This window comes from Pimephales promelas, chromosome 10 (assembly GCF_988280905.1).
Source record: "Pimephales promelas chromosome 10, fPimPro1.hap1.1, whole genome shotgun sequence".
Classification (NCBI taxonomy): domain Eukaryota; kingdom Metazoa; phylum Chordata; class Actinopteri; order Cypriniformes; family Leuciscidae; genus Pimephales; species Pimephales promelas.
Genome location: NC_142778.1, coordinates 34,818,210 through 34,839,693, shown reverse-complemented (window position 1 = coordinate 34,839,693; position 21,484 = coordinate 34,818,210). Strand labels below are relative to the sequence as shown.

General features: G+C 38.8%; 3 protein-coding genes across 4 annotated transcripts in view; 2 read left to right on the top strand and 1 right to left on the bottom strand.

The window, feature by feature from the left end:
- tmem91 (transmembrane protein 91) overlaps positions 1-7,140 on the top strand; it is a 29,228-nt gene extending 22,088 nt beyond the window's left edge. Inside the window, exon 4 of the mRNA XM_039684239.2 lies at positions 3,009-7,140. Within this exon, the coding sequence (XP_039540173.1) occupies positions 3,009-3,164 (156 nt within the window). The 3' untranslated portion in view covers positions 3,165-7,140. The remainder of the gene's footprint in view (positions 1-3,008) is intronic.
- Positions 7,141-7,262: 122 nt separating this feature from the next.
- On the bottom strand, positions 7,263-10,036 carry exosc5 (exosome component 5). 2 transcript variants are annotated; one of them, XM_039683782.2, is made up of 7 exons: positions 9,856-10,036; positions 9,639-9,752; positions 9,229-9,350; positions 8,302-8,442; positions 8,134-8,223; positions 7,892-7,996; positions 7,263-7,566 (listed from the first exon to the last, which is right to left on the bottom strand). In XM_039683782.2, exons 1-6 carry the CDS (start codon positions 10,019-10,021, stop codon positions 7,901-7,903), a joined length of 729 nt encoding a protein of 242 aa, XP_039539716.2. In that variant the 5' UTR covers positions 10,022-10,036; the 3' UTR covers positions 7,263-7,566; positions 7,892-7,900. The 2 variants fall into 2 exon arrangements, with proteins under 2 accessions (XP_039539716.2, XP_039539715.2); XM_039683781.2 differs by lacking the exon at positions 7,263-7,566 and having other exon boundaries at positions 7,879-7,996.
- Positions 10,037-10,071: 35 nt separating this feature from the next.
- Positions 10,072-19,589, top strand: bckdha (branched chain keto acid dehydrogenase E1 subunit alpha). The gene is made up of 8 exons (XM_039684202.2): positions 10,072-10,396; positions 11,548-11,724; positions 11,820-11,906; positions 12,004-12,112; positions 13,229-13,390; positions 14,272-14,478; positions 16,126-16,267; positions 18,262-19,589. The coding sequence occupies exons 1-8, from the start codon at positions 10,283-10,285 to the stop codon at positions 18,602-18,604; spliced, it is 1,341 nt and encodes a 446-aa protein (XP_039540136.2). The 5' UTR covers positions 10,072-10,282; the 3' UTR covers positions 18,605-19,589.
- Positions 19,590-21,484: the final 1,895 nt, after the last annotated feature.

Sequence of the window (21,484 nt, the reverse complement as noted above, 5' to 3'; positions counted from 1 at the left end):
TTCTCCTTTTGTCCCAAAGTCTGCCTGCCATGGTCCATAATGTTTGGACGAAACAACAACCGCGTGAGCGTGCCGCTAGATGTAACGCAGTTGTCCATGTCTGTCGCCATGGTTACTATGGCAGTACGAGCGGAAACCAGGGATAACGCGGATATTACGTCAGTGACAGTAAAAATTACAAATCTTTGGGAACTTTTGGGACATTGTGAGTCCACAACTGCAGGAAATATATCACATTGAACATGTGATTTTTGGATATTTTATTACAGAATCTTACAAATTGTAGCTTTAACCTTGCATCTTTTATGAACATTAAGAATTCTGATGTCATTCATGTCCTTCAGTGAAATATAATAAAAATGGCAGATGATGCATGGGAGATTGGAATGCCAACTAATGGAGAGGGGGAAAAAAGACAGGAAGAAAGAGGACACAACCCATAAATCATACACTTAGAAGTCCATTATATAGAAGATGGCAGCAGTCTTCCATAGTGTCTGATAATAACATCTCATCTAGTCTCTTTAAATATATTTTGACTGCAGAATGTGAATATCAAACAAATGTAGTTTAATTTATTTGCTATTTATAATCTATTTGCTATTTGTCCTGTTGTCAAGTAACTCACATCCAGAGTAGACTGACTACAGAGTAGACGGACGGACGGACAGACAGATAGATAGATAGATAGATAGATGAATGGATGGATGGATGGAGAGACAGTCTAGATAGATAGATAAATAGATAGATAGATAGAGAGACAGACAGTCATAGATAGATGACTAGAGATAGAGATAGATAGAGGAGAATGAAAAAATAACTTTGCCGTGAGAATAGCAGAGCCTTTAGTTAGTTATAGTCATAGATAATTAGGAAGATTGATATAAAGATGCACCGACAGACAGACTTGTTCATTGTTCTGTGTCTAAAGGGCAAATTGACTGAAAGTGGCAGAGATTAGCAGAAAGCTCAGGGCAAGTTCTCTTTCGGGAGTGAGTGTGGACATTATGGATTTACACCTGAGGGTTTAGGCAGGATTACACTGAGATTTGCTGGATTATGGCACCAGCGAATCAAAGTGCCACGCGTAAGACTAAAACAAGTCAGCTTTCAGCTTTCTTGTCTCATACTCAGGCATTACTCAAACCAACCAATCACAGACCGTTTGCTGACCACCTGATGTATATCACATACAAAACTCAAAAGCTCTAATCTGGGGGGGTGTTTCCCGAAAGCATCGTTCCGTCGTTTTCAGCATAGTTCAACGAGTCCGTGTTTCCTGAAACCATCGTTCCAACGAACATTCGCAAACGGCATCGCAAAGTTGTGTTTGGAACGACAGCTCTTGATCTGTGGTTAGAAGCAGAGTTCATTTGCATGATGTGGATTTAATAAATCCTGTCTTGAGCAAAATAGCTGACAAATGGCATTTATGTCTTAGAGTTTGTCAAGAGATTTAAAGCACTGTTTTTGAAGAGTGTGCATGTGTGAATGTGCTCTAGTGCAGAAGAACGAGCCTATGATTAAATCTAGAAATAAAGAAAAATAACTGAGAAAAATTAGAATTAGTCCATGGATGCCATGTTTGTAATTTATAGCAAAACATCTAGCATTAATTCAATCTCAAACAGATTCATTAAAAGAAGTTATTACTCCACCACCTGCGTGACGTCATTAACGTGGTTTAATGATTAATTTGGAGCAATACGGTTTTAGGAAACAGTCGTGACTAGCTAGTAGATTTCCTCAACGATGCATCGTACTATGGTAGTTAAGCACGCACGCTTTATTGATCATCTTTACAAAAGATGTTTTTTGGAGATGGTCCTCACTGCAGAAGACGAAATCCAGGGGCATCTGGATCCAACTCCTCCCAGCTAACCTATACTTAAACCTACCCATCTCCGCCCCCTGATCCCTAACCCCACCCCTAATCATACACATCTCCATCCCTGATCCCTAAGCCCTCCTCAATCCTACCCATCTCCACCCCCTGATCCCTAATCCCACCCCAATTCTACCCATATCCACAACCTGATCCCTAATCCCACCCCAATCCTACCCATCTCCGCCCCCTGATCCCTAACCCCACCCTAATTCTACCCATCTCCACAACCTGATCCCTAATCCCACCCCAATCCTACCCATCTCCGCCCTCTGATCCCTAATCCCACACCAATTCTACCCATCTCCCTAACCCTAACCCTAACTCCACCCCCTGATCCCTAACCCCACCCATCTCCACCCCCTGATCCCTAACCCCATCCCTAATCCCACCCATCTCCGCCCACCATCTCCACCCCCTGATCCCTAACCCCACCCCTAATCCCACCCATCTCCGCCCCCTGATCCCTAACCCCACCCATCTCCACCCCCTGATCCCTAATCCCACCCATCTCCGCCCACCATCTCCACCCCCTGATCCCTAACCCCACCCCTAATCCCACCCATCTCCGCCCCCTGATCCCCAACCCCACCCCTAATTCTACCCATCTCCGCCCCCTGATCCCTAACCCCACCCATCTCCACCCCCTGATCCCTAAACCCACCCCTAATCCCTAATCCCACCATCTCCACCCCTTAGGTCTGGATCAAACTCCACCCCCTGGATCTTGTGTACTACAATGAGGTGCTACTGTTTTTTGAGGATTAGTAAACCACTTGATGCAACTTTTATTAGAATTTTTATTCTGTTCCAGCACCTTTTCAATGGAGGCGGCACAGACGTTCAGCCCTCACAGCCGACAAGACTGATCAATGATTTCATTCAGACTTTAATTAGTGTCATAATGAGAGACCTCTGGTGATTGATTTCCAATAGCACACAGGCTGTTGTCTAAAATGAGGGGATCAAAGGTGAATGGAGAAGAGAAACGGATAAAAGAGAGGATAGTGTAATGACAGAAAACAGGCATGCATTTCAATCATACGGTAAACAAGCTGGAGGGAGGAAAGGGACGTCCATCATTACTTATGATTAATGCTGCTGTTTATCTTCTCCACTCCAGACAAACAAAGCTTCAGCTCAAGGAGATTTCCAAGGTGCCAGCGCAGCATCTCGGCAGGCTCTGTGGCTCTCCGTCCTCTCCATCGTCTTCGGGATCATCACTTACATCTGTGCCATCGCTGCCCTGATCTCCTATCTGTCCGGGAAACCACCCTAATGACTATCCTCTCTCCAATCTTCCAGAAACACACCTCCCTGATTCCACATCACACAACACTGCTCTTTACACACTCGCATTCATCTACATCTGTAATAAGTACATCCGTTCAGCAGTAGAGTCTGAAGAACACGGAGATGATTCAGATCGTAACAGTGTTCATAAGATTAGGAAAAAAAATCAAGTCGCTACATTTGGAGAGAGGGTAGATTTAGCTGAAATCTTTGGAGTAAAATCTGAAAGAGAGACTTGACACTTGTGTGTAAGTTGGCAGGGGAGGGAGGGAGGGACCGAGGCCTAAGGGTTTGTTAGAAAGGGAACTCGACAAGGACAGCGAGATCAGGAGATCACAGCGGACTTGGCTGTGAAACAGCAGGACTTTCCCTCTGAGACACATGACTCGAGAAAACTAGGTCGTTTTCTATCTGAGCTCTAAAGATGGTAATTGAACTGTGAAAACACCACAGTAAATGACTTTAGAACTCGGTTGGAAATTGCTAGATAGAAAACAAGTTCAAGTTCAGACAGATTCTGCAAATAAGAGGATGCAAAACAGGAATGCGCAGGCACAAGTTCAAATGCGATGGGGTAAATACACACATACAGTATATCCTGCAGATTCCACTGAGTCATGCTGTTATGAGAAGCTTCTCCTGGAGGACTCTATTCATAGCGTGATAAAAGACTCTCCATTTGTCTACCTACCAACAAAACTGTATGGAGACACTTCATATGACTCAGCTAAACCGTACCTGCAAACTCTGGACCGGCGAAAAAGGTGATGAATCAGTCATTTCTAAACAATCATGCGTTTTCTATACAATTGGTCTGAACAAAAATTGCAGAATGGCTAAATGAAAATGCAAAGTCAGTCTCTGACAGTTGGTAGCTCTTGTGGAAAAGCAGAAATACTGCGGTACACACTGCAGAGCTGCGATTATAAACACCACTGTGTTTACGCAGGCAGGACGGAAAGAAAGCGACGTTGAAACGTTTCTGAAGAACCTTCTCCTGTAGGAATAATCAGAGCTTGATAAATGTAGACTCTCCATTTTTTTACCTAACAACAACCATATGGAGACATCTATAATTCAGCTAAACCATACCTGCAGACTCTGGACCGGCAAACAAGGGAACAAATCAGGAATAAGCAGTTGAAATCATTTCGTAAATCTCTCATTAGTATAGAATACAACTACGTGTTTTGGTTGCAAACAACATGATACCGGGAACAACCTAAACTGTGAAATAACCAAAAAAGCAAAGATTTGAACACAAAAAAAATGTGTTTCTGATGAGTCCAAATTAAAAGTGATTATGTATTTTATACTAAGATTATTAAGATTTATATTAAGACTGGCTGTATGAACTTATGGAAAAGCAGAAATACTTTATTTAGCAACACAGAATTAATGTATTAATAGGTAAAAATAACATTAGAACAATAACGGACAGCAAACGGTCAAACTATTTACGCTACAGACTAATGATTACAATAATAAATGAAAGTAATATTAAAAAAAAGTTTTTATAATATAATGTTATATATCCAGTGTTGGGTAAGTAGTTCAAATTAATTAATTACCACCTATTAGTTACATCTTCAACAGTGTAATTAATCTCTCTAAAATGCATTGGATTACTTATTAGTTACTTCCATAATCCCATATTAACCTCAACCAGATGAACAAAGTATTTAAAAGGAGAAGGTTACATTAAAAACATACATTTTAACACTAGACGTTGAATCTACTATTGTTTTATATAGAATTGTTCTATAGTCTACACAATTTTTAATTCAATTGCATCAGCAATAACTATTTAAATTACAGAACAGTTAAGAGTAATCCAACTTTACTAGGGAAAAGTTATTAAATTACTAATGCATCAGCATAACAGATTGTTTTTGTCCAGCTAAAGATAACTAGTTAACATTCAAATTACAAATGGCTCTTACATTAAAAATAATGTGAATTAACATCACTGTAAAAAAGTATTGTACGAAGGTCACACAAAAAGAAAATGCCATCAAACGTTTTGTGAAGACAGTCGGTTCCCTTCAGAGACACATTCATATAAAGAGTTTCACCCAAAGGCGACGAGTTTGCAGGTATGAAAACATCTTTAAATGGTTTATATTCATACTGAGCTAAGCATATAACATGTATGTTTTGGGTATTTGCCAGTCTCGGCAGTGATTAACTTGAAGCTGCATTTGTGCGATTGAAGGCATGCACTTGAGATCATGAAATCCACTTGGTTAAAAGGGGATTCTGGGATATAGGAAGCTCAAACCTGGAATTGGTGACATTTCTACCACAGTAAGTCTGCATGGCCATTTTTTTTTTTGCTGTAGCACTCAACTAATACTTCAATCTTCTGTGGGTCTACATTTCACCTTGATAACCCTACAGGCAAGCGATAAGCAGTGCCAAAAAACGCTTCGACTGAAGTGCTTTCATATTTCTTATACTTTAAAATCCAAATCCACCTGCATTCATATACAATTAATGGCACTCCCATTTTCAGCAGCATATTTATGTTTGTAACCCTATTTGACTGGTGAACTGTTAGCATAATCCACACAATAGATCTATCTACACTGAGTATCAGTATACAAATGCACCCATAGATTCCCTAAACTTGACAATATAGCCTATAAATGCCAGAAATACACTATTGTTTAAAAGTCTGAGGTAAGTAAGTGTTGTTTTTTGTACAAAATCAACCCCAAACTTTTGAACGATAGGTGTACATCATAGAGAGAGTCGACATTCAAATGTCAAGTGCATGATACTATCAGAAAACAACACTATTAATGCCTGCCACAGACTGTACGATTTCATCAATCCTATAAGATCATTACAAATCATATTTTATGACAGATCTAATAAACTTAAGACATGTAGACTGGACGATGATGACGCCAATTGAATTGAATCTAAGGCTACGACGCTAGTTATAATGTAAGCAATAGGTAGTACGAGAGGCTGTGCTGTATCGTGAATCAGTAACGGCTGAAGGGCGTTGTTAGGCTCGACGCGAAGCGGAGTAACCCCATCAGCCGTTACTTACACACGATACAGCACAGCCTCGAGTACCTTATTGCTTTTATAAAACGGTTACCACACAATAAAAATATTAAAGTTAAAAAAAAATGTATTAGTGCAACTTTTATGATGTAAAATCACTAAAAGCCTTCCTTCCGCTAGAAAGAAAATAGTCCCTGACCGTGAACAGCAACATTCCAATGCGTGTTGCGCAGTGATAAATAGAACTGTTGGGTGAAACGGTCATAGCCGTTTTTTATCATGAATAAAGCTCAGCTATTGACCAATCAGAATCAATGATTGGAACTAACTGTTTTATAAAGAGATGTGCGATGAAATAAAGAGAATGAAGTGAAAGAGGATAATATGGACGAATCATGGCAAGGGAAAAGAGGACAACTCGGCTTTTCAATCTTGCAAATGGAGCTTTAGGGAAATCATTTTTTATTCCATGTTGCATTTTCATTGACTAGACGTATTGTATGACGTACAAGCCATGACCACAGAAGTCACCATGATTGGTCATATTTCGTCTGGGATTGGTCAAAACCGTACAATGTGTACCAGGCATTAAAGATTGAAATGTGCCCTGCTCCAAAAGATTAAAGCCACAAAACAGCAGTCAGCATAAACTGCTTTGGCAGGTGCCCTTCAAGCTCCCCGTTGGTACAAATTAGGTCATATCATGGTAGGAAATGATGTACTACTTTTACAACGAGCTGCCCCATCGAGTGGAGGACAGGAGCGATAGCACAGCCCCTCCAGTCAGTAATCAGTAATCCACAACACAGATATCCGAGAGCATAACACATTCATCTCGTGCATATGTGTATGTATATTTCGCTGGTACCTGTAATGAACAAATAAATGCACTTGATTGAAAATCGAATTAATTTTTCATTATGGCACCAAAGATAAATTATGCGGTATGAGCTAGAAAATGCAAGCATCTTGGAATCAACAAATTGATGTGTAAAGCTTTATGGGTGAAAGCATGTGGATGTGTGATAACATGCTCATATATTATGCATATACAATGATAACAGAGTCAGAAAATCATCCAGTTTTATTACAATATAATTTACTGTGTTTAAAAAAAAAACATCTAGACAGCTGTGCTTGAAAGTTTGTGAACCCCTTGAAATGTAATTTTAACAAGAGGGATCATACAAAATGCATGTTATTTTTGATTTAGTACTGTCCTGAATAAGATATTTTACATAAAAGTTGTTTACAAATAATCTACAAGACAAAAAAAATAGCTGAATTTATGAAAATGACTTATTTTGTGATGGTTGTTCTGGAGTCCCCTGCTTGTCCTGAACAGTGAAACTGCCCAACGTTCTTCCTTTCTGAAGATCAAGGTAATAGAAGATCATGAAGGGCCATACTAAATAATAAATATTTGATATGTAAACAAAATAAGAAACATTTGGCCATCTTTATCCTGTTCAACACAAAAAATATATTTTTTTTGAAGAAAGTAGGGAACCAGACTTCAGTATATTTTTCCTATAGAAATGTCTGATTACCAATATTCTTCAAAATATCTTTCCTAAGATATAATAATAAGCCTCTTCTCATAGACTAATGTTTAGTTGACTATTAGGGGAACAGTTTATTATAGTAAAAATAAGTAAAGAAATGACAATGCAAACTCAAAGTAAAAATCCTAACCATGATGTTTTATTGTATTTTTGAATATCGCCGTTTGACAGAATCCCTATAAAACTGGAAGATCTGTTCAGAAGCCTTTTGACTGACTGCGATGCACTGCTGCAGCTGTGTAGGAAGAAAACACATTTGTGTCATTGCCTTGTAGAAAATTCGAGCAGGTTATGAAACACACACACACACACACAAGTACCCATGTATCATCAGCACAAACACAGCAATGAATCACATGCATCCGAGCTCACCTCGTGGACTGAAAACGAGCCTGAAGTTGATGCCATCAAAACACTGCGCTCAACGCTATCAATAGCAAATGTTAACAACGCTCGACTTTCCTGGAGAAGAAAACATAAAGAGACACGGATCAAGAGCTTAGCTTGTGCGGTATGGCTTGTGCCAGAAGCGCAGTGTACCTTCTCCTGCTGAGCCGAGGGGTCTGTGATTATCTGGCCCTCTTTGCTAATAGCGCAGGTCACGCCACAAAACAGGAGGCTCATGGGAAGCCCTGCATCCATTAGAGCCATACAGGCGGCGTTCAGGCAGCACGACAGCAGCTGACACTTCGATAAGGACGGGACACCGTGTGAATGACATTAATGTACACTAATGCTCTAAAGTTTGAGGTTGCAAAAGTTTTTAAATTTAATATGTAATATACGTGTAATTTGTTCCTGTTTGTTTTTTGTTTTTTTTAAATGAGCGATTGTTTCGCTTGATAAGACCCTTATTCACCATCAGAAATCGTTTAAAGCCCTTTGAACAGTTTGCAGTTTGTACTGAAACTCTCTTTTGGAGCTTGAACCGTTTGGTTCCCATTGAAGTCCATTATATGGAGAAAATCCTGGAATGTTTTCATTAAATTCTTACTGACCCCAAAGCCAGCTTTTAACAAATTATAACATGTTCAGCAGACCCTTGAATGAATTAATGTAATGACTAGTAAGCATTAAAAACAAACGGCTCTCTCCAACAGTAACTAAACATAGTCGTAGGTGCAGTATATAATATTGACAGCTAGCGGTTGAACTGGGTCCTGCTGTCTAAATCCAAAGTAACTGGCTGCATCTGAAATCACATACTACCCTACTAGACTATATAGTAGGTGAAAATCAGTATGTAACAAAAGTGGTATGTCCAAATTTAGCAAAAAGTACCAAGATGACCTACCAAAACAAAAAGATATATTCCGACAAACATTTCAAAGTCGTATAACTGGCTGTAGCATTGTTGTGAGCATTTCCAACATCTATCCAAACATATTACGGTATTTCTATGCTTTAGTACAGTCTAATTTTTAATCTAACATGTATTAGAGCTAGTTTTGCTGGTGTTCAGGATACAGAGCCATCATCGTGGACGACCTGCAGGATGACAGTGAGAGAAGAGCGAGGATGAAGCGTCAACATAAGAGCCGCCTCGCAGGTCTCGCGCACACACTGCTCTCGTGCCCGCTCGCGGACACCTAACAGAACACAACATGTGGAGATGTGATGGACAAACTCAATCTGTATCATATCATATCATACACACACCTAACAGAACACAACATGAGGAGATGTGATGCAGAAACTGTATCAGACTGACACCTAACGGTGAGAACAGGATATGCAGGAAGAGGTGTTTGAATAATGTCATTACTGGAATGAGAGCTATTTCTCATTAAACACTAACGTTAACATGATTGTTAGTAATGCAATTAAAGTCTTGAAACGATTAGTACATTTAACATATCTGAAGTGAAATTACATACTTGGAAGCCCCATTTTTGGCTGGATGAGAACCTCTACAGTCGCACGATCATAGATTTCCTTGCTGACTTTAACCTCAGCTGGTCCATAAACTCCAGCCAGAATACTAGTATCCCCTGAAAATACATTTAAAAATCCAAAACAATGCAGATATGAATCAAACCGACTGCAGTCGCTCTGAATAAAGAAACAAATCAGTTACAAAACTGACGCAAATACCTTGAACAAAAGTAGAAGAGCCGTCAGGTCTTGATAACAAAGTCTGTTCACTTCCATATTCCCTTAAAACTGAACAACTTTGATCTAACTCCATCATGGTCCTCACGCACAATCCGCTCGTCGCACTCACCACGTCATTGTTTTGCGCGCACCAGGATGACGACATGCCAAACGTTTGCCATCTAGTGGTAAAAGAATTGTGATGATGGTGATGACCACGATGCCACTAGACCGAATTAATCAAAATGTTGCTACAACTAATTTTAGTTTCACTCAGGAATTTATCATGGAAATAAATGAACACATTTCCTTGATATAACTGTAAAAAACTGTATGAATGTTAGTATCGCGCGACATTGTCCAGCAGGGGGCGCGCTGAATGGGCTCTTGATTCAAAGAGAGTCGACGTCACACACTTGACGTAAAGATGGCGGCTGTCAGGAGTGTTAAGAAATTATACGGCTTTGGACTTCATGCAGTCCGTCAAAATACAGCATTAAGGGCAACAACGCTTCTCCAGAAAAGGTCATTCGGCGTCGGTGTAAGTTTAAAATGTCGCATACACTCGATGAACGGACTTTTCTCAACAACAGAAGTTGCCCAACAGATGTAACGTTATGAACCCTGTGCAGCGGCGCGAGCCTCAAAACATTTGGCGTTATTTGGATTGTATGGCACAACAAAGCACTTTAATATAAATTACATGTAATTTATAGAATATAAATAACTTTAGGCTTAAAATGTTTAAGGCTTAGAATAATGTTAATGTGAATGTATTCCTTAGCTGACCTAAAAACCAAAGATAATTGCGTTCGACTCGTCTGGTCATGTAATAGTCATCTAATAATTTTTTTTTTTCTTTTTAATCTTATAACTATTGGTCAGATCTGTGTGTTGTTGTGGGTAGCTGACTGTTTAACCTTCACAAGGCTGTAGATTAATACACTGAGAGCCGATTGGCTGGTTGAGGGGTGTGTGAGTGTGTGTGTGAGACACAAAGCATCCATGTTTCATTGAAGTACTTTCATTTAAATTTCATTGGCATGATTGTATTCACATACAATATTGCTTAAACATTATACAGAGGAAATAATAAGAAAGAAAAAACATACTAAACAATAAAATTATCTTAAAATAAGTGATGAATATTTATATACAATTCTTTACAGCAAGCACAAGATGTATAAAATATACATTTTTATCTTATCCTGTGTATATGTACTTATTTGTTCAAGTATTTTAGAGAACTGTGAACTGTGTTTTTTCTCTTTAAGTTTTTGAAGCTGAATCAAAATCAAAAGACGACCCCTATCACCTTTAAACCAAAACAAAGGGCAAATAAAAGATCTTATCACTACAGGTGAAACTGGAAAAATTAGAATATCGTGCAAAAGTTCATTTATAGACTGCAAAGTGAGATATTTCAAGCCTTTATTTGTCATAAATATGTAAGAAATATCTCACTTTGCATGTAATGAGTCTATATAATATATTAGTTTAACCCTGAAATAAATGAACTTTTGCACCATATTGTAATTTTTCGAGTGTTACCTGTAGGTCGTAACTGGCTAGTGAGCTGAGAGTTTTGCAGCAGTGTTTGTCCAATTGTTAATTATTATGTGATCATCAGATCTCCCAATGCACAGATGCTCTGATACTTTAGTGTTGTACTCCCTGCTTGTCTGTCTTCAGAGAGCTCTTGGCCAGCAGTCGTTTGACTCTTCAACGGAGAAGCCTCAGTTTCCTGGAGCCTCGGCAGAGTTTATAGATCATCTGGAGTTTATTCAGCCCAATGTGATCTCAGGAATCCCTGTCTATAGAGTGATGGACAGACAGGGCCAGATCATCAATCCATCAGAGGATCCTCAGGTGTGCAGTCTTACTGTCTAAAGCAGGCATAGTGTGTGGAAATGAATAAATATTAATATTAATAAATACTTCATACTGCATCACTTGTGTTTCAGCTTCCAAAAGAGACGGTTTTGAATTTCTATCAGAAGATGACGTTACTCAACACGATGGACCGTATTCTTTACGAGTCTCAGAGGCAGGTGAGCGTGCCGTGGATTTTAGTGTCATACTCACTCCATCATAAAATGACATCTGACAGTTCATAATGCTTAAATTTGGTACGCATTTGTGTTGAAGGGCCGCATCTCATTCTACATGACCAATTACGGGGAGGAGGGCACACACATAGGAAGCGCTGCAGCTCTTGACCCTGCTGATTTGGTCTTCGGACAGTACAGAGAGGCTGGTGAGAAAGTTTACAAGCTGGAGATACAGTTTAAAACTTAAAAAAAAAAATTATTATGAGTTGTGTAATCAACGTTACTTTAAGTAAAAGTAAAGTTACTTTTTTAAACAAGTACGGGAAGTTACTTTGTTTTTTCATGTATTGTCTGACGGCTCTCCTGTCTTCATGTTGAGAGAAATCAGGAGTGAGTGCAGAGACGTTACATTATTATTATTGTAGATCTAGACTAAAAGTGAACAAATCATTGCGTGTCGGTAAAGTAGTGCATGTTTACATGTATAAATAATCATTTGAAGCATATTGTATTTTTTATACACAGTGAAAATAGCCTGTGTTTGACAGAAGTTAAAGGAGTAGTTCACTTTTCAAAAAACTTTTGCTGATAATTTACTCACCCGGCCACATGTCATACAAGATATCCATGTTCATGGTTTTTGATAAAAACATTCCAGCATTTTTCTCCATATAATGGACTTCAATGGGAACCAAACGGTTCAAGGTCCAAAAGAGAGTTTCAGTGCAAACTGTTCAAAGGGCTTTAAACGATTTCAGACAATGAATAAGGGTCTTATCAAGCGAAACAATCGCTCATTTAATAAATAAGTAACAAAGTTTAAGTTTTATAAGCTCAAATGCTCGCCTTGCTCTGTTCTGTGATGCGCGTTCGTGACTCTCCTGTTCGAACTCGTTTATCAAAATGAACAAATCTCCTTTCCGAGTCAATTTGTTCATTGAATGAACCAAATGACTCGGAAAAAGATAAGTTCAGTCCATTTAGTAGTCCAAGAAAATATTCAAATGTCATATTTTCAAATCGAATACCAAACCACCGAACGAATATTCGGGTCCAGTCCTGAAGATGAGAAACAGTAACTCAAAAGTAACAACACATTACTTTCCTCAAAAAGTAACTAAAGTAACACAACTAGTTACTCAGGGAGTGACTCAATATCATAATGCATTACTTTTAAAAGCAACTTTCCCCAACACTGATGAAGTAATGCATTTTGTGTTAATATTTGACGTAGCATAATATTTACTTATTCTATTTAACAGAATTTAAGTATGTAGCAATATTTGATTAAATGTAATAGATTTGTTTCTGAATTTCTGTAGGTGTGCTGATGTACAGAGGCTTCCCTCTGGATATGTTTATGGCACAGTGCTACGCAAATGCAGATGACCTTGGCAAGGGCCGACAAATGCCAGTTCACTATGGCTGCAAAGACCTTAATTTTGTCACCATCTCCTCACCACTTGCAACTCAGATCCCCCAAGGTAAGAAGTGAGCATGTCTGTTACGGAGAACAACGAGAGTAGATACGCTATTGTTCAAAAGATTGGGGTCTGATTTTGATGTTTTTGGAAGAAGTCTCTAATGTCAGTGGTTCTCAACTGGTTTGGCTGCGAGACCCACAGTTCCAATGGTCATTATTAGAGCCCGACCGATAAAGGATTTTGAAGGCCGATACCGATACAAATATTTTTGGGTTTTAAAATCCGATATATCGGCCGATATTTTATTTATTTATTTATTTTAAACTAGACATGATAGTCACAAATTTTGTCATGTTTATTTGAGTTAAGAGAACTGATGGGGACGTTCTTTTAATTGTTATTCAAGCAATGTATGTATCGTGACCAACTCAACGAGTGTTGCCAACAGGGACGGTGTAGAGTGCCCTCTGGTGGACAAACTATACAACTCCAACACTCATGACATGGTTCAAGCGTGTTTCGTTTGTTTTATTTTATTTTTGAAATATTCATTTATTGGCCATTATAACTGCCGATACCGATAGTTTGGAAAACGCCGAATATCAGCCGATAATATCGGTCTGCCGATATATCGGTCTGGCTCTAGTCATTATGGCACGACCCAAAGTTTTAGGAGTTTGAACCAAGCTAATTTATTTCTCAAAAATGGCTGACACACAAAAATGTACCGCCCCACTTAATGTCACATGCACATAAATTGTAAGAATATCACTAACACTGATGAATGTACAACATTAGGTAAGTATTAAATGGCAGTCTCAAACTAGTTTAGTTGGTATGAACCAGCACTATATATTTTATAGAAAACAGCACAAAGTGAAAATAAAGTGGCATGGAGTGAATTTCTTTGAACAGTGGTGTAAATGTGTGTCCTGCTCTAGCGGCCGGCGCGGCGTACGCAGTGAAGCGGGAGAACACAAACCGTGTGGTGATCTGTTACTTCGGAGAGGGGGCGGCCAGTGAGGGAGACGCACATGCTGGATTTAACTTCTCCACCACTCTCGAGTGTCCTCTCATATTCTTCTGCCGTAATAATGGTTATGCTATCTCCACACCGACCAATGAGCAGTATAGAGGCGATGGGATTGGTAAGTAACTAGGGCTGGTATTGAGACAAATTTCACAATTCGATTCGATTTCGATTCACAAGCTTGCACTTCGATTCGATTTCGATTACGATTCAATTCAATATTGATTATTTTGGATATCAGTTACAATAAATGGCAATTTTTCTCAAGGGAATCAAATCTCTTAAATGCTGTAAACTGTGGGAGTCTAGTTAGCCTAATATGAAGGTAATAATGAACTGTTTTGTAGCTATACAAACACTTAAATTACACTTTTATTTATTTTTATAATAAGAAGATTATATGAAATATAAACATTTAAATGGTGACTGTCATAGAAACTTGTCAGATTTATTCATATGCATTAAATATTGAATAACATTAAGATTATAATGCATATTTAATATGGTGTATGTATTTAGCAAAATGCTCCTCTCTGGAGTTATTTTTTCCTAGCTGACTAACTAGTTGATGTGGGTTTTCTGAGGTAAATATGACAAGACATTGATTACAAGCTGTGGTGTGCTGGGGGGGCAGCATATCCAAGAAGGACACCAATAGGCTGGATAAACTGATCAGGCGGGCCGGCTCTGTGATCGGCATGAAACTGGATTCAATGGTGATGGTGGCAGAGAGAAGGATACTGGACAAACTGCTGGACATTATTAATAATGCCAGCCACCCCCTGCACACCATCATCAGTAACCAGAGGAGCCGGTTCAGTGGACGGCTGTTCCTTCCCAAGTGCCGGACAAACAGACTGAAGGACTCCTTTGTTCCTCATGCCATCAGACTCTACAACTCCTCATTAGGGGGGAGGAGGAAATAGGGTAGAGAGGACGATAGGATAATATATATAAATACATATATATCTATCTGGACTTGCATTAATGCCTGGTCACTTTACTTTATCGCTCTAGCACTTTAATACTGGACTCAATACTTACACTTTTTAATGGTCTTTTTTTCTTTTGTTGATTTTTTGACTATTATTATTATTGTTAATTTTGTTGTTTGTACTGTCTACTGTTTATTCTCCTTCTCTTTTCTTGCTAAAACTGCTGCTGGAATTTTCAATTTCCTTTTGGGAGTCATCCCTAAGGATTAATAAAGATAAGTCTAAGTCTAAGTTTAACTGACGTCTTTCCACGGTTGAAACGCTGATTGAGCGAATCAATGTGAAATGATACGGATTTCGATAAGTTGTACTCTATCTTTAACACACTTTCAGATGCTCATTCATGTTTATTTGGCGCTGTGACTGGTATTATTAAGCCGGAAGAGAGATCAGCGCTGCTGCTTCTCCAGAGCGATCTCACGCCACAGCGCCAAAACCTTATTTATGTTTTTGAATTTCTAAAGAAAATGGACGTAATTTGAAATTTGAGACTTTGTTTCATATCAATAGTAACAAAGGACAAAGATTATTGCGATTTTTTTTGGATGCGCGCAGCCGCGATACAATGTCCCATTCATTCAAATGAAACAGGATGACTAATCGATTCTTGAGATTTAAAAATCGATATCGGTTCGTAAAAATGAGAATCGATTAATATCCAGAAATCGATATTTATTACCCAGCCCTATAAGTAACTGTGTTCCTCCCATGTGAATCTCTGCATTTCATTGGCCTCATTTTTTCCCCTTTCTCTCAATTTTCGTCCAAAGCTGCTCGAGGTCCAGGATATGGACTGATGTCGATCCGTGTCGATGGAAATGATGTTTTCGCAGTGTACAACGCCACGAAGGAGGCGCGACGCAGAGCGGTGGCTGAAAACCAGCCCTTCCTCATTGAAGCCATGACTTACAGGTAGAGTTTATCCACATGAATCCGCTGAATATCAGGAACAGGATTAGCCATAAACAGCCTATGTGGCACAGTGTAGACCTGGAGGAGAACACGTCGGTGCCATTAGGGGTTGGGCCTATTTTTACTGTATGTAGAGCGGCAAACTCAGCAGAAAACACTATGAGATGCACTGTGAACCTATTTGTCAACACAATATTTTGCTATGTAGGCTTTTATGAAGCAGCATGAAATATGTAGGAGAGAACTAGACTATTGCTTGGGGAGCGAAGACGTGTCAGGTTTGATGCAAGTTTCTTACAACAGCTTTTTTTGTTTTTTTTGTCCATATTGCACAGGCGAGGCGAGGTGCTTTTATTTATAGAGCACATTTAAAACAGCCACTGCTTTACAATCACTTCAGACAGTAAATACACGAACAAACAGGAACACTCAAATTCATAAAATTACATTAAACCAAAAGCCAGAGAGAAAAGATAAGTCTTTAGTGAGCATTTAAAGCCATCAGCATTTGAAGACAGCATTTAAGTGTTCCAGCAAATCATTCCAGAGACGTGGAGCAGCGGCAGAGAAGGAATAAACCACCTTTAACTTCAATTTAGATTGTGGCACAGTCAGCATCAACTTGTTTGAAGACCTTAAGGGCCTAGATATGTTGGTGAGAATGTCAATCAGACGTGTTTAATGCCTGGTTCAGATTACACGACTTTAGCCCGATTTTGGCACGATCCGTTTTACGTGCGGTGTCGTGGGGATTCGTAAACGACAAAAGGCGTCGGGACGCGAGATTCGATTGTATCATCTCGTATAGTGTGTCAAAGTGGGCGACAACCTACGTCGCGTCTGCGATGCTTCACGACATCACGACAAAAAGACTAATTTATTTAACAGTCGTTTATTTTTACATTTATTTTAAAACGAAACGAAAGAGAGACGATGGTGCTAACGTTAAAACTAAAAGTAAAATTATATAAGCAAACAATATTTCACCTCAAGTTCTCTTTGGAGGATTGACAGCCCATAGTCCAGGAACGTGTCCATTGTCGGGTTTTCTTTCTTTTTTACTTTTTTCTGAACACAGAACAGCCAATTCAACACTCACCGCTTCATCCATTGTTTGTTTACGTTCGTTTCCGGAAGTCACTCGCTACTAGTTTCGCCTTCTCGATGACATCACACGCGCCGTTAAAGAGGCCATGCGATGACTGGTCAGGAAGCAACGTGTGTCTTGTCCACGACACAACAAGATTTTAGGAGTCAAAATCACGTAATATGACACAGTGACTGTCGTAACAGACAAAAAAAATCGCCCAATCTGAACCAGGCATAAGTTAGTCAGAATACTCTTGTGAGTCCTTTCGGTGTAACAAAGTCCTTGGTTATATGTGTCTTCCTACGTGGTTGTTTTAGAAATTAAAATCTACACAATCCATTAGGGTTGAAAGAACTGTCGCCAAACATATAACATGCTAGAAACAAAATGATCACTGCAATAATAATGATCATATATGGTTGACTCTTAAAGGGATACTCCACTTTTTTTGGAAATAGGCTCATTTTACAACCCCCTCAGAGTTAAACAGTTGAGTTTTACCGTTTTCGAATCCATTCAGCCGATTTTCTGATATTTAGAAGAATATCAGTAACCAGACCGTTTCTGGTCCCATTGACTTCCATAGTAGGAAAAAATATATACTATGGAAGTCAATGAGACCAGAAACTGTCTGGTTACAGATATTCTTCTAAATATCAGAAAATCAGCTGAATGGATTCGAAAACGGTAAAACTCAACTGTTTAACTCTGGGGGAGTTGTAAAATGAGCCTATTTCCAAAAAAACTGGAGTATCCCTTTAAATCCAAACACTGACCTCTCTGGCCGGGCAGTTTATTACATAAAAGTCGTCATTTCTGCACATATTATCTTGATTTTTTTACTGAAATATCACTGCATCCCTAGTGTTGTGAAATGAAGCCTTTGATTTCCTCTCCCATGCAGGATCGGGCATCACAGCACCAGTGACGACAGCTCCGCGTACCGCTCGGTGGACGAGGTGAACTACTGGGACAAGCAGGACCACCCCATCTCCCGCCTGCGACACTACATGACGGCCCGCGGCTGGTGGGACGAGGACGAGGAGCGCGCCTGGAGGAAGCAGTCCCGCAAACTCGTCATGGTGGCCTTCGAAAAAGCCGAGAGACGTCTGAAACCCCACCCCGACCTGATGTTCACGGACGTCTACGATGAGATGACTCCTCAAATAGCCAGGCAGAAAGACGCCATGTGGCGGCACGTCCAGCAGTATAAAGAGCATTACCCACTTGATCTCTATGAGAAATAGGCCGTGGGATGTGGACACTTCTGGAAAAAGTCTTGCACATGTCAGATTGTTTGAATTCTCTCTTTTTCCCCGTTTCTTCATTTTCATGTTGCATTAAAGGGATACTCCACTTTTTTTTTTGGAAATAGGCTCATTTTACAACTCCCCCAGAGTTAAACTGTTGAGTTTTACTGTTTTCGAATTCATTCAGCCGATTTTCTGATATTTAAGAATATCAGTAATCAGACAGTTTCTGGTATCATTGACTACCATAGTATATATTTTTTCCTACTATGGAAGTCAATGAGACCAGAAACGGTCTGGTTACTGGTTTTCTTGAAAACGGTAAAACACAACAGTTTAACTCTGGGGGAGTTGTAAAATGAGCCTATTTCCAAAAAAAGTGGAGTATCCCTTTTAAATACTGAAAGATGTGTTGTTATCCTGCATATTTGCCACTAGAGGCCTCCGTTCTGTCATTTTGTGCCTTTGGAAATGGTGTAAAAGGAGTGGAAAATGGTTGAAGATCTACACGGTCCTAATGTAGCAAGTGTTTTAATACAGTATCATATTGACAAGCCAGTCACTATCATTTCTTCATGAAAATCTGGAATAATTCCTGTGATATAATAACTTCATTAAGGTGTTCTTCATTCAGTATCTTTGGAAAATGGGTTTCTAAATCACTCGTTTCCCCATTAACAACACTACTACTCACTGAAAGTGATTGTAACACATGCTTTTGAAATGTTTATTTTTGTTTGATCATTTACCTTTAGACTTTCCACTCCAAACTGAGCCATTAGTAAGTATATATACAATATGTTACTGGTGTGTGTGCTGTTAATTCACCCCCACAGATGATTTGTTTAGCTGTGATTGTTACTTTCTGTGTAAGACTCACTCAACTGTTACATGACATGATGACGTGTTTGAGATGTATTCTGATTAACTTTAGGGGATTGTAAATTGTATTTTAAACAATAAAGATGCTCATAAAATGTAATTGCTCATATAGTGATGTTCTTACTGTATATAGGCTTGTGTTATGGTCGTAACCCCCGTTTTATGGAGACTACAGTGGGCTTTAAATGTGTAATTACTGATGGTGATTGAAGTGTTATGCACACTAATAATGTTCAGTGTGTTGTGGAGTCTTTCATTATTGATGAGGTCGAGTGAAACGTTAACTTAAATGCAGAGGACGGCAAAGTCAATGAAATGACTTAAAAAAAAGTCATTTGTATGTTTATATATATATATATGTGTGTGTGTGTGTGTGAAATATATATATATATATATATATATGGGTGAAATGTGATGGAAATGTTTTGAGAGATTCATGAAAATCTTCTTTGACTCAGGAAAAATAATATAATTTAATCATTATATTACCAAATCTTATTCTGGTAAGCTGAAGCTGTGTGTGTGTGTGTGTTACTTTCAGCATGATATAAAGCTCTCAAAGCAATTACACAATCACACAAAGGTCAAGACTGCCAGAGCCCATTTTTAGGCAATTTGCTCATAGTGTTTCTTGTGAGCTCCCTCCATTTATCACTCCAGTAATCACCAACCTTTGGGCATCAGATACATTTCTTTCTCTTCTATTATTGAAGCAGATTTCCCCCCAGATTTCTATATAAAAGATAACAAATATCATCTCTGCTTCCTGTAAATGATTGTACATTGAGTTTAATCAGACATCAAACCTTCTCATATCACAACCAAATTAAATATATGCAGTTTTCATATTTTAGCTCCTGGCGATTCTCAAAATGGCTTCTGTTGTTAATAATTCCCTGTTTTGGTACGTTGAGTCTCTGATGCTCATTTTTGTCTCCGTTTACAGTAACATTTGTCTAAGGTGGCGTGGCAAATTGTCAGAGAGAAATCTAGTATTTTAGGGGCATTTTATTTGACCAACACATGTATTTCCATAATACTCACAGTATTTATTATTTTTTTCCAAAAGAGGTGTTCAACTTTCTTTGTCAATGTAAATTCCTTTTAACAACAAAAATAATGTGCAATGTTGCATATGACAGTCAGAATCTGGAATACAGATTAAATGTTGTCCAAGAACATAAAAACAACAATATTCAAATCGGTATGTGTCATAGCAATGGGTCTGATTAGCATAAATGATGAGTACAAACAGGAACATTATAGCAGATTTGAGGAAATCTGTCACAACAACAGCTTGAGTCTGACGGTGGCTGCCTGGTGTTTTATGATGCAACAGATCTTGTGAATATTTTCCTGGGCCATTGCATTTTCTGTTCAAAGGCATGGCTCTTTCAAAAGCACTGATTTTCTTCTAAAAATAACGTTTTACAATTTGTCTCATGTTTCCTACTTACATTGATTGTTATTGGGTCTGTTTTACGATATATATTTTGAATAGTTTTCAATGACTATTCACACATTAAAAGACTGTAATAAGCATTTTCCCTCGGTTTTCACAAAGGCTTAAGATATCTCAGATTAAAAATGCATTTTTGAGCTGTTTTAACTGAAATATCTTCAAAGATGTCAAGATGCACACCAGTGTTGTTTTTTTCTAAGGTGCGTTTATAAAAAACTGCCTAATCCTGCCTTAAAGGGATACTCCATTGTTTTTCATATTAAATTTATGTTATTCCATTAAGTAAAACGAGTTGATACACACATCTCTCGTCTCAGTGCGTGTGCACTCAATCGCATCCCTCTGGTGCGCGAGACCGCGCGAGAAACTTGATCGCACTTGACGTTAGCTTAGCCCAGTTCATTCATTAGGATCCATTCCAAGCAGAGAAGCGATCAAACACATCCACGTTTTCCCTATTTAAATACATTAACACGAGTAGTGTAAATTGACCAAGAATGGTGACACAAAATAAAACGTTGCGCTTTTCTAAG